General features: G+C 44.6%; 4 protein-coding genes across 4 annotated transcripts; 1 reads left to right on the top strand and 3 right to left on the bottom strand.

Moving 5' to 3' along the window:
* Window positions 1–2,047: 2,047 nt before the first annotated feature.
* On the bottom strand, window positions 2,048–3,196 carry PtA15_2A564 (uncharacterized protein; the record flags this gene model as incomplete). The annotated part of the gene is made up of 8 exons (XM_053166596.1): window positions 2,048–2,078; window positions 2,160–2,221; window positions 2,311–2,428; window positions 2,505–2,534; window positions 2,612–2,718; window positions 2,790–2,816; window positions 2,910–2,969; window positions 3,047–3,196. The coding sequence occupies 8 exons, from the start codon at window positions 3,194–3,196 to the stop codon at window positions 2,048–2,050; spliced, it is 585 nt and encodes a 194-aa protein (XP_053017802.1).
* Window positions 3,197–6,004: 2,808 nt separating this feature from the next.
* Window positions 6,005–7,618, bottom strand: PtA15_2A563 (uncharacterized protein; the record flags this gene model as incomplete). Its single annotated transcript, XM_053166595.1, has 7 exons — window positions 6,005–6,034; window positions 6,104–6,217; window positions 6,282–6,550; window positions 6,630–6,722; window positions 6,802–6,888; window positions 6,956–7,207; window positions 7,285–7,618. The coding sequence occupies 7 exons, from the start codon at window positions 7,616–7,618 to the stop codon at window positions 6,005–6,007; spliced, it is 1,179 nt and encodes a 392-aa protein (XP_053017801.1).
* Window positions 7,619–9,180: 1,562 nt separating this feature from the next.
* On the bottom strand, window positions 9,181–9,612 carry PtA15_2A562 (uncharacterized protein; the record flags this gene model as incomplete). The annotated part of the gene is made up of 1 exon (XM_053166594.1): window positions 9,181–9,612. The coding sequence occupies one exon, from the start codon at window positions 9,610–9,612 to the stop codon at window positions 9,181–9,183; it is 432 nt and encodes a 143-aa protein (XP_053017800.1).
* Window positions 9,613–9,933: 321 nt separating this feature from the next.
* On the top strand, window positions 9,934–14,945 carry PtA15_2A561 (uncharacterized protein; the record flags this gene model as incomplete). Its single annotated transcript, XM_053166593.1, has 6 exons — window positions 9,934–10,009; window positions 10,071–10,363; window positions 10,456–11,736; window positions 13,996–14,482; window positions 14,605–14,670; window positions 14,806–14,945. 6 exons carry the CDS (start codon window positions 9,934–9,936, stop codon window positions 14,943–14,945), a joined length of 2,343 nt encoding a protein of 780 aa, XP_053017799.1.
* Between the last annotated feature and the right edge of the window lie 8 nt (window positions 14,946–14,953).

Genomic DNA, 14,953 nt, shown 5'->3' with positions numbered 1-14,953 from the left:
AATGGCACATGGAGTGTTTAATAAAATAAAATAAAAGGGTGCTCAGGGGGATGCTCATTTAAAAGGTTGAACATTTTCCTCAGCCTACTGTATGATTGCTACAGAATGTTCAGCATTGGGATGCTGAACAAGGTATACACTCAGGGTGCACCAGCACGGAATTTGGGTGCTTGAATCCAGCTTGAGCTGAGGGTTGATTCAAGCTTGCTGCATCTCAACAGTTTCTAGAGTTTTTCTTGCAGTGACAGATGGGTCCTCCTGCTGTGCAACTCACTTTACTCATGGACTCAACAACTTTCCAGAATCACAATTGCCCAGCTGGTTTTTTGTGGCATTTTGAGAACTCTGAATAATTTTAATTTGAAATCAGAGAAGTATTGGCCTAACCCAATCTTCACATCAAATCATACCCCAAAGAGAAGCTCTTGGTCAATCTGGGTTCATCAACCAGAAGGGTTCTTGCTGGCACAGCTTTTCTCACAGGAAAGAAAAAACTGGAGAATTATTCATTGGGCATCTGAAGAGGGGGGTTCAGAATAGAATTTTACAAAAAAAAATTAAGCCCATTTTAACAAGGTAGGGTATTTTTCATCCATGTTATTTGTGTAACATAGCTACCCATGTTATCCACCACACCCTGTTACATTTCATGTAATGAGCTGTTTAATTGCCATGTGGTTAGCGTAACAGGATCTTTTTCCAATTCATTTACGCTATTTTATTGCTTGGATAACCCAAATAGCAAGCAATTGAAGGCTGTTTTAGCCCCTACTCTCCAATAATGTAACAAGGGGGGAAAATATGAACAATGGTGCAATAATGTATTTCACCACTGTGACAGGTAACTGTAAGAATATACCATTATCAGTAACTCAACTAACTCTTGTTGATTTTAAGGCCTTTCTGAACAACTTTTTTTTGAAAGAAAGAATGAAATTAAAACTGCCCGCATTTAAGTGTTCTTTGGCAATAAGGAGAACTTACATTTTTGTTAAGAATTTGTTTATAAAGGCCTTCAAATGGGCTCTAAGTTTTTAAATTATATGTGCAATGTGGATGACAGACAACATGGATGGCTTCCTCTATGTTTCCGTCAAAAACAGCCTTTAAACCTTCTTAAAACTGCTGTTTACTTATTCTGAAAAAGTGTTGAGTTTTGGTGGGGAGCTGCCAGCCTTTGGAAGCAAGATGCCACAATAAATTCTTACCAAATTGAGGAATATAGGTAAACAAAATATGCAGGAAAATCATCCAGTTTGGGGGCAATGTAAAACCCCCTAATCTGCAGTTGAACCTTGTTAAAACTGGTCTTTGGGTATTCTGAGAAATTTTTGAGGACTTTTGGGATACTTGATCAATTGATAAGAAAGATACCATTGAAAAACTTTACTGAAAGTAATGGTCTATTCAGGATATTCATGCAGTTTTGGGGCTACATGAACCTCTATAATAACTTATACATATTGACATGTGCCAAGACTCAAAATGATTTACAGGTTGTACTCTAAATTTGTCCTGGTATACAGATATATTTATCCTCATATTCAAATTCAGATATATCAATGTCATGTGATCAAAAAAGATCAAAAAAGATCAAAAAAGATCAAAAAAGATCAAAAAAGATCAAAAAAGATCAAAAAAGATCAAAAAAGATCAAAATAGCAATTCTTGTCTGTGTTCACTGTGCTATCTGGGTTTTCATTTTTGTATTTATTTAAAACAAGTCCTTATATCTCCACATACTATATTATGATAAGAAGAGACAATTCAATTTTGAAACAAGCAGTAGAAACTGGGAAACATGTATATTGAGTCACAGAAGGCAAGTTTTCAGAGAAAAAATTGTTAATACAAGGTAGAAATTGAAAATTATGGCCAGTAGATTGTAAAATTGAAATCATATCTCTTTTATATAATACTCCCCACATGGCACAAAAGACGCAGAAGCCGTGGTCAGGACTGATGGTGGTAGAACATCATTGATTCAAACATCTTTTATAGTATTGAACTAAACCAACAATTGAAGAGAGGGTGATGATGATCTGGTTCAAGCTGGCGGATACCTTGTTGCTTCCTTACTAGATCATATAGAAAAATAAAGTCAACATACATCTGAATACGTGGAAGAAAGATGATGTGCTTGCAATCTGTTTACTCACAAGTCCCAATCATCAATCTGCATTCGACCCGCAGCAGGATCTCCGCCAAGCTCTATGAATGTCTGTAAAGAATAACATTAGGAAAGCTTCAGTCTTAAAAAATCAATTTCGGCATATCGGTTGAGAAGCTGCTTTTGATGTTTAGTATTACCAATCTCGTAACATATATTGTGGAGCAGCCTTCCTCAATCGTTAAAGGTTTTTGATCTGCAAGGGAGCAGCCATCGACTACTCTGAGCTCGGCCCGTACATCTTTACGATTGATAAAACTGAAATATTATACCAGACATGAGAATCGCCTTGAGGTATAGAATTGAGAGATGAGTACTATGAGTGGAAACTTACAGTTCTCTATGGCAGTTTTTCGTATTGGCGCTATTTCAATATCAAAGAAAAAGTTTCAGTGGCCGAATGTTTCCAAAGAATCTATCTTATGACTATCACCGACGCACCCTGTAAGCCAGCCTGGACTTAGACCTTTGGGTCGAGGTGATTTCATGTTTTCTCCATTCCATAAGCAAGCGCCTTTATCTTCATTTTGGTACTTTTTTCCGCAAGCCTATTGGTGACATCCACCCATATTTCAGCTGTTTGACCAAATAAATAAAATCATGCCAATTTTGTGCTTACTCCGAGTCCTGGCAGCAAGAAGGCAGTCTTCATTTCATTTGCCGCAATAGGAAGGAAAAATCAGTAATTTTGTCAGCTATCTCAAGCTGACAAGGGTGTGTTTGTGAGGGTTTCACTTACCTGGATTGGCGAGGCTTTCCCTTTGATGCGACCGCGGTCTTTGATGGGTTCTCTCTTGATCTAGAAATCATATGGGAAGTTATCTAGTTAAGCAATCATAAAGTTGCTCGATCGTCCAAATTATTTCTGATGCTTACCAATACAGCTCTAGCTTGGATTTTTTTTCCTGTTGCCAAGGTTTTATTGTACCAGTCCCCACACGTGGAAAGGCCTGAGCTGCTACTGACTAAAACAGTAAGTGTAGTCGCTAGCGTTAGTAGAGCTTTGATAAACATTTTTGGTAGCATTTTAGGACTTCTATTGTGCAGTGAGCTGCAGTGAGGTTTTAAGTTGTTTTGAGTATGCAGACAGGGATAGATGATGCTACTATGTATGTACACTATAAGAGACAGGGATAGATGATGCTATGTGTAATTAAGCTGGATATTGATAATCAAGGAGAAAACAGCTCTTCTTATACTGCTCATGAATTTACCAACACTTTTCAAGCGGCTGTGTGCACCGGCACTTTGACTCTTGGTTGCTACGACCCGTTTACGTTTCCTTCTCCGGTTGGCACGAGTCCACCCCTCTTTCGAGGAAGCTAGCGGTGCTCTCGGCTCTCCTTCGTGCAGAGTTTGAACGACTCGAGGTGATGTCGAAACTGTGACTACGGCACGGTGGAGGTGCAGAATTCATGGCGCCGCGAGGCTTATACATATTACTAGGGTTTAAGGGCGGCTCCGCCGCCCCGTGACCATTACTTCCATGTCAATTGCACCCTTTATGTAAAAAGTTCCGCTATACTCGCATATCATTACGGGAACAGTTCTACAAGAGTTGAAGCAACTCGCGGCGAAAAACTGACAAAGAAGAGTTGGTATGATCAAAGTTGGGGCAGCGCGATGGTAGATTGTAGCAATGGGGGCGTGGGCAATGTGAAATAACTGAATCCACAAAGGTAAAAGCTTAACGGTTGAAACATAGAGACAATCAAATATCAATGAAGGAGGAAGGTTGAGCAGCTGGTAACATATTAACTCAATTTGAGGCACCGGGACCGTAGATTGTACTGATGAGGAGCTTGGAAGTTGTGAAATAGCTCAATGGAGTCGACCTGCAAGAGTAGGATGATAGGGATACATATGGGTCAATTTGCCTGGAAATGTGTTGTACAGAAATATCTCACAACAACGTGTATGGTGCGTCCGATTTCCCCAGCAATGTATCCCGTAGGCTTGGCGCTATGCTCCCACAGCAACTATTGAGAAGTACTGGAAATGTGGCTCTCAACATCACCGAGGCGTCATGAAGAAGTGCTCGGTTGCTTGGATTTATTTTTGACGTGTAGATGGCGCCTCACGCGTGAGACCGGGAGGACGTTAATCGCTATGTGATTTCACAGGTGTTACGTATTTATGTACGAGGACCTCGTTTGATCTGCAGACCATCAAGGCGACCGACCCAACTATCGAGCAAGCAGGAGCTGTCGCGAAGCATCGATGACCAAGCTTTCGGGAACGAAATACTGAAGCCCGTTGGCTCGGACACATGATCCAGTCGAGTTGGTCACCCTGAAGCATTGGATTTCTGAAAAACGACAAATCGTCAATGATCAAACCATTCAAAATCGAGTTTCTTGAGGTATGCAAAGGTTAGCAGTTCAGAATAACTGTAGATAGGGTATGGAGGTACTGGCCCGCCAATTTTGCCAGAGAAATTTAATTTCCGCCCCTGGACTGCCAAGTTGGCCAGTCTTCTGCCAAAGTTGCCCAAGTTGTGGCACTGAACCGCCATCCATGCCAAGGAACATCGGAAACAGACCCCTCCTCGGGTAGATCACCGCAGCGGTGCCCGGGCTGTGAGCCCGAACCGGTACATCCGTCTCAACAGGCAACCTGAGGTACATATACCCTTGATGACCGGTATTGTTCCGGTCATCAATACTTGATAAAAAGTGAGGTACACACCTCCTTGACTGGTACGGTCCCAGTCATTGAGGTACACACCTTAATGTCCAATATCGTATTGGTCATTGAGGTATACACCTCACTGACCGGCCCAATATCAGTCATTGAGGTACACACTTCAATGACCAGAATCTATGTATTGCCATTGGTCATTGGGGTCAGTATAATGCCAGTCATCTTGATACATGCCTTGATTACTGCCATGACACCAGTCATCCAGCTACAACAACAGTCGTTGAGGTACCTTGCTGACCGGTATCACATTGGTCTTTGAGCTACATACACAACTCACTGACTGAGGCCGTATCGGTCTTTGAGGTGTACACCTCACTGACCGATGTTATATCGGCCATTGAGGTATACACCTCACTGACCGATGTTATATCGGCCATTGAGGTATACACCTCACTGACCGATGTTATATCGGCCATTGAGGTATACACCTCACTGACCGATGTTATATCGGCCATTGAGGTATACACCTCACTGACCGATGTTATATCGGCCATTGAGGTATACACCTCACTGACCGATGTCGTATCGGTCATTGAGATGGGTATATGTCCCTCCGGTTGCCTGTTGAGACAGATGTACCGGTTCGGGCTCACAGCCCGGGCACCGCTGCGGTGATGGGTCTGTTTCCGATGTTCCTTGGCATGGATGGCAGTTGAGTGCCACAACTTGGGCAACTTTGGCAGAAAACTGGCCAACTTGGCAGTCCAGGGGCGGAAATTAAATTTTTCTGGCAAAATTGGCGGGCCAGTACCTCCATAATAGGGTGATACAAGAGCGCCAGAATGAATTGTTAAGCGATTCAAACTAGTTTTAACAGGACCATGGGTGATAAATCTTCATCCAGCTTGTGAACTTCCACAGCAAATGAAACAAAGGAAAGCAGAGGAGTTTGGTCTTCAAACAAAAACGCTGATAAATTTACATAATAGAAACAAAGATAAACATTTTTTTTTTTGGTTTTTATGTGGTTAGTCGAAAAGCTGTCGCAGGTATTTGTGTGGAAGTGCGAGAGTGTGGTGGCTGGAATGTGGAGTCTGAAGGGTTTGACAAAAGTGGTGAAATGCTAGTTCCCGAACTAGCAATGAATTGAAATAGAAAAAAAAAGAATGGAATCTGGAAATCCGACAATGATCACTGGTAAAGCTTCACCGAGGCGATTTCCTTTGAAGCATAAATAATGGATGTGATCAGCTCAGGAAAATGCAATGTTGTCAAGACAAGGTGACATACCCAATTAGCGTCCTTGTAATTAGTCGGATCTTTAACTAAATCAGTGCATGATCCAGAGCAGGCATTATTTGCATTAAATACACCAGCAGAACCAGCCCAGTCTCCGCAAAGCGTCTAAGTGGAGAGCGAGGTATTCAATTAGTCTTGTGGCTTTCTAGAGATGATCTGCTAAGCTTACGATATCAAAAATAATCCGGTGTTCGGAGAATTCTTCGTTCATGTTGTTACATCCGTTGCTGGCCCAATGCGCGACTGGACGGATGGGCCAGGTGGAAGGCTGAGGAGTATGGCCTGCCTGAAGATCTCGAGGTACTTCACCACGGCTGAAACGCCAGATGGAGACCCCGTTAGGAGACCATTCCATTGCGAATACCCCACCACCTGCCTGGTTAAATGGCTGGCCATATGAGGCATTCGAACGGTCGTGAACTCCACATCCAAGGTTGGCTGCAATAGTACAATGTGGGAAAAGGTATCGGTAGGGCGCGATTCACCACTGATCAAATGTTATAACTGTTTTACTTACAGGATGCATATACGTCGCAGTCTGCATTGAGAACAGTACCAACGGCCGACTGCTGCATTGGATTTTGAAGGGTGCATCCCGGTCCTGTGTGCACTGAGAGGTTGAAAACAATGGCTACCACGATGAGAACTCCTGAATCCAAGCGAGCGATTGACACAAAAAAATGGCTCACGGGTCATTTGGTTTGTATTTAACATGTTGACACCTTCGACAATGTCAATCTCTCCATCATGAGGCCAATTGTTACCAACGGTCCAGACTGCGAACAGAGGCGAATCAGGTATTGCACCCTCGTTTGAACAGTATTTTTGCCGAGAGAAGCTTACAAGCAGGCCAGGTAGAACAGCCAAAGGGCATCTTGATAGCGTCCAAAACAAGAAGCCCATATTTGAAGCTCTTCTTGGAGGCAAGTCGAATTGATTTACGCGGCTCGCCATCTCCAAGCCAGTTTGTGTTGTCCACTTTCATCTTTGCGGTAATCAAACTTTTATCATGTGAGCTTGGACCCACGGAAACGAGGCCGTTTTTCCAAGCCTCGTCGACAGGTTGGTAAGCTACCAAGCCATGAGTAGGATCCGCTAAGACACAAGGAACAAGAAATGGGATTGTCACGAAGATGCGCAGCAGGTTTTCTCAAAAACAGAAAATCACTCACAATCGGAGAAAAAGGTCCAGTCATCAAAAAATTTGTTCCCGCCAGAGTTCAGGGTTAGATTATATTTCTTTCCCTGGGAGGTGGGTTGCCTTCCAAGGCCGAGTTGGATCGGCAGATCTATGCCGAGAAGATTGGTGTTGGGATTATACGATCCAGAGCCGTAGTCCCCATTTTCTACCTGCTGTCGAAGGTAGGAAGGCTTCCCACCCCGGTGCGGACGGTGGTGGTGAGAGCTTGAGCTTGAGCTTGAGCCTGGCGCACATTCAGCCGAAGTTTGTGATAGGTTGAGTAATATGAAAGACCCAATCAGGAAGGCCGTCGTAGTTTTCGACATCTTGGCCAGAATTGGGAGATTTCTGAAGGGTGATATGATGGATAATACTTATGCGTCAATGGACATTCGAGTGATAATAGGTGTTGCTACACGTAAAAAGGATTGTGATAAGAGATGGGTGGAGGTATCGGTTGAATTTTAACGAGTTGACCAAGTTTCTTTAAAATGGTAGGGATAAGAGGGCGGTTGGTGCGTACTGAGGTCTTAAGTCATAGCCCATGGCCTGAGAAAAACACCCCATGTAGAATGGACTGCACTCAAGTATCGTTTGCGTTTTGACTGGGGAACCGATAGAAAGGGAAAGATGGCTGTAATCGAGTCTGATTTACTCATCTGGACTAACGCTCGGTACCCCGTACTATCGAAAGAATAGACGGTGACCGGGTAGGTCACCCAGGTCCAAGCACGCGAAGGAAGATAACTGGGCTGGACTGGGAGAGTCAGAAACTGTTTGAGAGCGATTAGGTCTAGGACTAGGCTCGTGCCCGCGCCGCGAGTCCCATCATAATCTAGCTCCCTGACTCCTCCCGCTCCCCCGTTAGCACTCAGTCGTTATCTCTCCTTACTGTCTCCCTACCACAGCTCGTCGCACACATTTTTCGAAACACCTCCCACCCGCCCTTTGTCCACGGAGGGGGAGAGGAGGGGGTTGTCCATCTCTGAGGTGTAGCACGAACCCCTTCTCCACATCGGCCATGGCGGCTACTCCCATACATTCCTCTCTGCTTCAGGAGGAGAGTCACCGAGATACGTTGGCATTCACCTGAGAGATTCATCCTTTAGAAAAGGAGGCACCCCGCAGGTAGAGGCGATCCAGTAGACTCTAGGCTCTCCGCCGAGACCCGAACACCGGCCTCAGTGAAAACCTACCTTCTGGTAGGGACCTCGGAGGTCTACGGGATAACTTTTGGTTACTGCGACCGCAGCCAAGGATAGCCCGGAAAAGTGTGCAGACGAAGAATGACTGGAGACGGCTTGGATAAACAATGAACCATATCCGTCCATATTAGCCCTTGGCAGTCCGACTGGACCTTGGGCGGGTCGTGCCTGTGACAGAGGCCCTGAACCGCCAGTACGTTAAGGAGGCCATCAAGCCCATGCATAGTGCAGTGGTCTTCGGCGGGAACAATGAAGCATATTTCCTCGGCAAGCAAAATCATCCTCAGCATTTAAAGGACTCCCTCCAAATGGATTGGATGTATAGCCAGCTAATGAGTTGACTTTACAACGCGCCAGGAGGAAACTCGCCTGATGAGGCTCGCCGGGAAGACAAAACCAACCAGGCCGAAGGAGTTCCTCCGGGGCGAACTGGGCTCATTCTTGACCAGCCTGTTGGGAGGTTTGACCCCGGTTTTGAAGCAGGTAAAAGCTGCTCGCTGAGGGGGGGGGGGGGGGTTGCCGGAAGTCTTTTACACCTCCCACTTGTTCACTGTGGGGGCTTCTTATTGGTGGGCAGCTTGCCCGCTTGACAGGGGGAAACTCCCGGTGAGTTGGTATACATTGTGTTTACTTAAGAAGACATCAATACATGGGTGATGCGAACAAAGAATATCGTCGCGCCACTAAGTTTGAGACTGGGTTGATTGCTCTTGATGTGGAGTGCAACAGGTCGGCTCGGAGGATGCAAGCAAGCTCGATTGATTTAAAGCCCTGAGTAAGTGATCTATTTTTCTCCGGTTATCTTCGAGTCGATCTCCAATCTTACGCTGTTCAGATTCGATTCCTCTTTGAGTCAACTGGTGATCGATGTGAAGCAACTGGACTGCACTTTTGACGGCACTTGAGAGGTTGGCGGGTTGCTCGGGTTTGTCAGATGGTAGAGGGATGTGTACGTGGACGGGCGACAGTTCCTCGAGGCTTGCGGTTTTTGGTGCTTTGGACGATAGCCGTCTTTCAAAATCGGGGTCCTTGCCCAGGCAGCTCAAGTCGTCAAGTATCTGTGCTTTGTTTAGCATCGGCAGGGCCCGCTGTTCCGGCTCTGGATTGGGTGCCATTGAATGAGAGACCTGTCAACGAGTTGGTAATGTTTATCGGAATCCACAGGTGCTAGGTGATGTCTTGAATGGTTCGAAGGAGATGATTGATTAGATTCGAAGTGAGCAGGTTACAGTTTGGTGGTGCGCCGTGGTGAACGGGCCACATGACGTTTTGTCAGTTGAAAAGGGGGCTAGCGCGATCTAAGCCCCCTTTGGAGACCCGCTTTATGCAAATAGCCCGATGCAAGATGACCGGCCCCGGCTTCTGTTGTATTGTTTTTTGGCTGAACTTCTTCTCCCAGGCCGCCCTCACCCAGTCGACCACTGCAAATTTTGGAAATGGAAGTAGATTCGGATACGACTCAGTACATCCCCACTGTAACTCAGGTTGGGCACGTTCTTTGCGCTGATTGCGGTAAGTAACCTCTGGACATTTTGAACGATATCAAACCCGTGCTAAATCTGCATCTTGACAGGCACGGCGATTGAACCTAACAGCGCAGGAAGATGTGTTAGCTGTTTGAGAAATACGATCGACATCACCGCAGAAATTCCTAAGCAGAATACTCTGAGTTTCTGCAGAAATTGCTCCCGATATCTTTCTCCGCCTTCGGCGTGGTTATTGGCCGAGCTCGAAAGCAAGGAACTCTTGGCGATCTGTTTGAGGAGGCTCAAGGGCTTGAGTAAAGTCAGACTGGTCGACGCTGGTTTTATTTGGACTGAACCTCACAGCAAAAGACTCCGGGTAAAACTTACTGTTCAACAGGAAGTGAGTGAAGGATTGCTTGTTTGACTCAGATCGGATAAATGTTCTCGTGGCCTTCCTGATCATGTCTAAAATTCAAAACTTTACCTATCCAGGTTTTGACTTCGACCGTCTTGCAGCAAATTTTCGAGGTTGAATATGTGGTTCAGCACACTCAATGTCCCGCTTGCTGTAGATTGGCCGCGAAGAATATGTGGCGAGCGTTGGTTCAAATACGGCAAAAAGTCAATCACAAACGCACTTTCTTGTACCTCGAACAAATCATCCTCAAGCACAACGCCGATAAGGATACAGTTGCAATCAAAGAGTCAAAGGACGGCCTCGATTTCTTCTATGCCACTCGGCAGCATGCCGTCAAAATGGTCGAATTCTTGAGTGCCATTGCGCCCGTGCGATCGAAGTCGAGTGAACAGCTCATCTCAGCTGATGAGAAGAACTCGACAGCCAACTATAAATTCACCTACTCGGTCGAGCTGGCACCGATCTGCAAGGACGACATCGTCTGTTTACCGCCCAAGTTGGCCCGATCTCAGGGAAATATCTCTCAACTGCTAGCTTGTACTCGTGTTGGCACTTCGATCCATCTCGTCGATCCAATAACGTTACAATATGTTGATATGTCTGGGGTGCTCTATTGGAAGAACCCATTCCCGTCTTTGGCATCACTGGGTCAATCGATCGAGTTCGTCGTCCTCGACATTGAACCTACATGCCATCCACCAGTGACCTGCGGTCGCTTCATTCTCGCCGATGCTCAGGTATCGCCGGTCTCTTCATCGATGAACGATGACGTGATCTTTCATACTCGTACTCACATGGGCGGCATCTTGAAGCCTGGCGATACAGTCCGCGGCTACCACCTTGCCAATTCAAATTTCAACGATCCCAGCTATGACGCTCTCAATTCGAGTCGCATTCCGGAAATCATCCTTGTCCGAAAGACCTACCCTAACCGCAGAAAGAAGAACAAACCTCGTCACTGGAAATTGAAATCAATCGCCATCGAGGCCAACACTACCGCAGAAGAGCACGTCGGCTTGGGCCGAGGTAAGATTGACGCGGCTAGCAAGAAGAGTGGTAAAGGAACAGCAGAGCAAGCTAAGGTCGAAGCGGAATACGAAATGTTCTTGCGAGATTTGGAGGAAGATCCCGAACTTCGTCAAAATGTACAACTATACAAAGCCCAGCCAACTAGCAAGAAACTTCCAGCAGACGCGATGGAACTCGAGGATGGCGATAATGAATCGGTTACTGAAACCGAAATGGATGACGACGATTTCCCGAAGATCCAATTGGACGAGTTACTTGATGAAATGGATGGATTGAATCTTAACGAAAACGCATCAGAAACTATAGTTGAGAATGATGATGAGAATGTAGCTACTTGATTTCATTTGCTTCTGGTTGATTTGATCTCATGCTTACCTCAATATCTTACACCACAACATTGTCTGTCATGTGTCTTTTTTTAAACGCAATTGTTCCTTGTGGTCCTCAGATTCATGAACCTCATGTTTTCCACATGTCCAATCAAAACCATCAGGGTGGCAGAATAAATGCCAGATGGCGATGCAGTAGTGATCATTTCCGGTTTTCTAACATAAATCTGAGAGATGTTGAGGACATCTTACTTCTTAATTCTTGCATGATGTTTAAGATCTGTAGCAGGTATTTAGGTTGTTGTTGACATTGATAAGCATTAATGTAGGGAAAAAAGATTCAGCGACATCCTGTGCTGTTACACACAGCCTGATGCTCCATTCCTTGGGTGACTGGGATGGTGGGGAAACTGAGCCCTCCATTTCAACTTATATTGGGGTAACAGCATGTCTGCCTCTTTGGCTATAGCCTTGGTGCACAGGTTGGCATGTTTGTCAATTAACCTCATCCAGCATACAAATGTAAGAACTCCTATAGTTATGCTCATTGCACCAAAAGGACCACTCATCTTGCAACACTTAGGCCCTGTTTGGAGCCAATATAAATATAGGTGACATAATCATTTGTAAATTCAATAAAAAATACAAAACTCAACATAAAGAATCCAATTTTTTTTGTAGGAAACCTAAAGTACTGGTCTCATCAACTATGAAGTCAGATTTAACTGATTCAGCCATCTTCAGCACCATAATACCATTATATTGCTTTGTTTTGGTCAAATGCAATATAATGGTACTACAGTACTGAATATGGCTGAATCAGTTGAATCTGACTTCATAATTGAAGAGACCAGTATTGTAGGTTGCCTAGAAAAAATGTTTGGAGGCTTTATGTTGAATTTTGTAGTTTTCATTGAATTAACCAATGATTATATCACCTATATTTATATTGGCTCCAAACAAAGCCTTAATCAGCCATATTCAGACTTTCTCCTGGGGGCACAATTTTGGCTGTCTGGTGGCTCACTCTCAGGGGGCCAAGTATTTATTATTCCAATCTATCTATTGACTACACCTTTGCACCAAGGTCCTGTTTAGCCTCTCCCAATCATTCATAAAAACCATACAAGATATTTCCAAGGTTCAAGGAATGTCAAGAGCCCACCTCCTCTGCCTCACCCCTCTCTGACATCTCCTCCTCCTTCTTCCCCATGCCAAAGCATGTCTTGTCATCTGCTTTGTTGGCTGGCCTTTGTTCTTTTTATCTCCTTGTCCAGGGAATATATGTGCGCTTAAATGTATGTAGAGTGGGGAAACAAGTACTGCTTACAAAAGTATGTGGAAATTTGGCAAACGGGAAAGCTGCAGAACTGAGGACTCAACACGGGTTCAAGCCACATTCCGTACATGTGGACTTAGTGGATTTGTTGCAGTAGGACGGTAGCGGGACTTCCGTGTGGACCGGCACCCCCTAAATATAAGTGATATAATCATTGATTAATTTAGCCTGGTTCACGTTAGTGACTTTGAACCTATTTTTATCTGATTTTATCATAAAATTTCAACATATTTTTCAATCATCAGAAAAAGTGGTTTCAGAAGAATCTGACCAACTTGAAAAAAATGATAAATTTTAATGATATAATGGATAAAAATGGCCTTAAAAATCCAATGTGAACCGGGCTAATAGAAAAATACAGAATTCAACATCAAGACTAAAAACAATTTGGAGGCATTAGGGGGGTTCACGATTGAATTTTACTCAACTTTGGAGCCAAATTCAAGGCACTTATGAACAAAATTTTAAAATTTTGGGGAAATGCACAGCAGCAGATGTTACCAATCAACCAGTGCAGTTGATCAATTTTTTAAAAATATGTTCATAAACACCTTAAAATGGGTCCTAAAGTTTTGTAAATTTCAATTGTGAACCCCCCTATTATGTTGAATTTTGTATTTTTATTGAATTAATTGGTGATTGTATCACGTATAATTACATCAGTGCCAAACGGGGCCTAACCAATAACAAAGAGGGACTTAAGTTTGGTTCCTGCCTGAGAAGATGCTTCGCACTGCTTCGCACCAGTTCCTACCAGTTCGCACCCCCGGTCCCGGAAAGCTTAGCTAAGCCAGACACGGGCCTATGTAAATACATACTTAGATATGTACATACGGCTAGTTGTACATACATATTCGATTTCTGAAGCTTTTTTTTTCGCCGCAAATTTTTGCCCCCGAAATTGGGTTGTTCAACAGCCCGCGAAGAACTCCACAGAGGCTACGAGTTGTCGGGGAAAACGAACGAGAAAAAGGGCAGTAATGGTATCGAAGAACCTATCGGAGATCGATGCGATTTTTGCCTCGAGAGGGCCGACCAACAGCACGAGCTCGAAGAAGGCGAACGCACGAAGGCCAGATAGTCCAGGGCCGTCGGAAGGAGAGCGGAGGAGGGCGAGTGGGAGACGAGGGAATGGAGCGTCGGACGTGAAGACTCACGGATCTGGGGACGAACGAAGGCCAAAGAAAAATCCCAGCCCGCATGGCCGGCCGGGCGCTAAACGGAAAGCCGAGGAAGACCCCCCGTCTCACGTCGAGGTCCTCATCGACCCTTCTCAATCTTTGCTTGAACTCACACCCAACCTCACCCATAGCAGCAAGAAGCAGAGGAATACTAAAGGGCTTCCGTCTCAAATTGATCTAGACGATGAACAGGAACGGGCCTTCCGCGACTCCAGAGGCACCAGTTCGTCTTCTGCCTCCTCCTCGCACATCCACCCCACTACCATCCTCCGTACTTCTCTTATACCCAGAACTGACCTAAATCTTCTTGCTCTGTCATTGGTTGTCTGTTCTTTTTCCATTTAGGAGCGAAGACTGAGGACGGATTGTTAATCTATTCTGTCGAGGAGCTAAAGATTGGATTAGGCCAAGGTTTGTTTACTTCCTCTTCCCCACTTCCTCCCTCTATCATTCCTTTCAACTATCATGACACCTCTGGCGTGGTTTGCCTTATTTATTGGTTCATGTTTCGTACAAAACTCATTTTGACAATATCCGTATTTTCAGACACACCGGACTGCCCGTTTGATTGCCAATGTTGTAAGATTCCCTCGTTCCATTTGACTGTCGTACTTTTTTTTTACTATTCATATCTTTACTCTCAATTTCAATCAACCTTTTCTGTCCCACGCAGGTTTTTAATTTAATACATCAG

This window comes from Puccinia triticina, chromosome 2A (genome assembly GCF_026914185.1).
Source record: "Puccinia triticina chromosome 2A, complete sequence".
NCBI classification, from domain to species: domain Eukaryota; kingdom Fungi; phylum Basidiomycota; class Pucciniomycetes; order Pucciniales; family Pucciniaceae; genus Puccinia; species Puccinia triticina.
The sequence above is the reverse complement of the archived record's forward strand: the minus strand, read 5'-3'. Positions and strand labels throughout refer to the sequence as shown.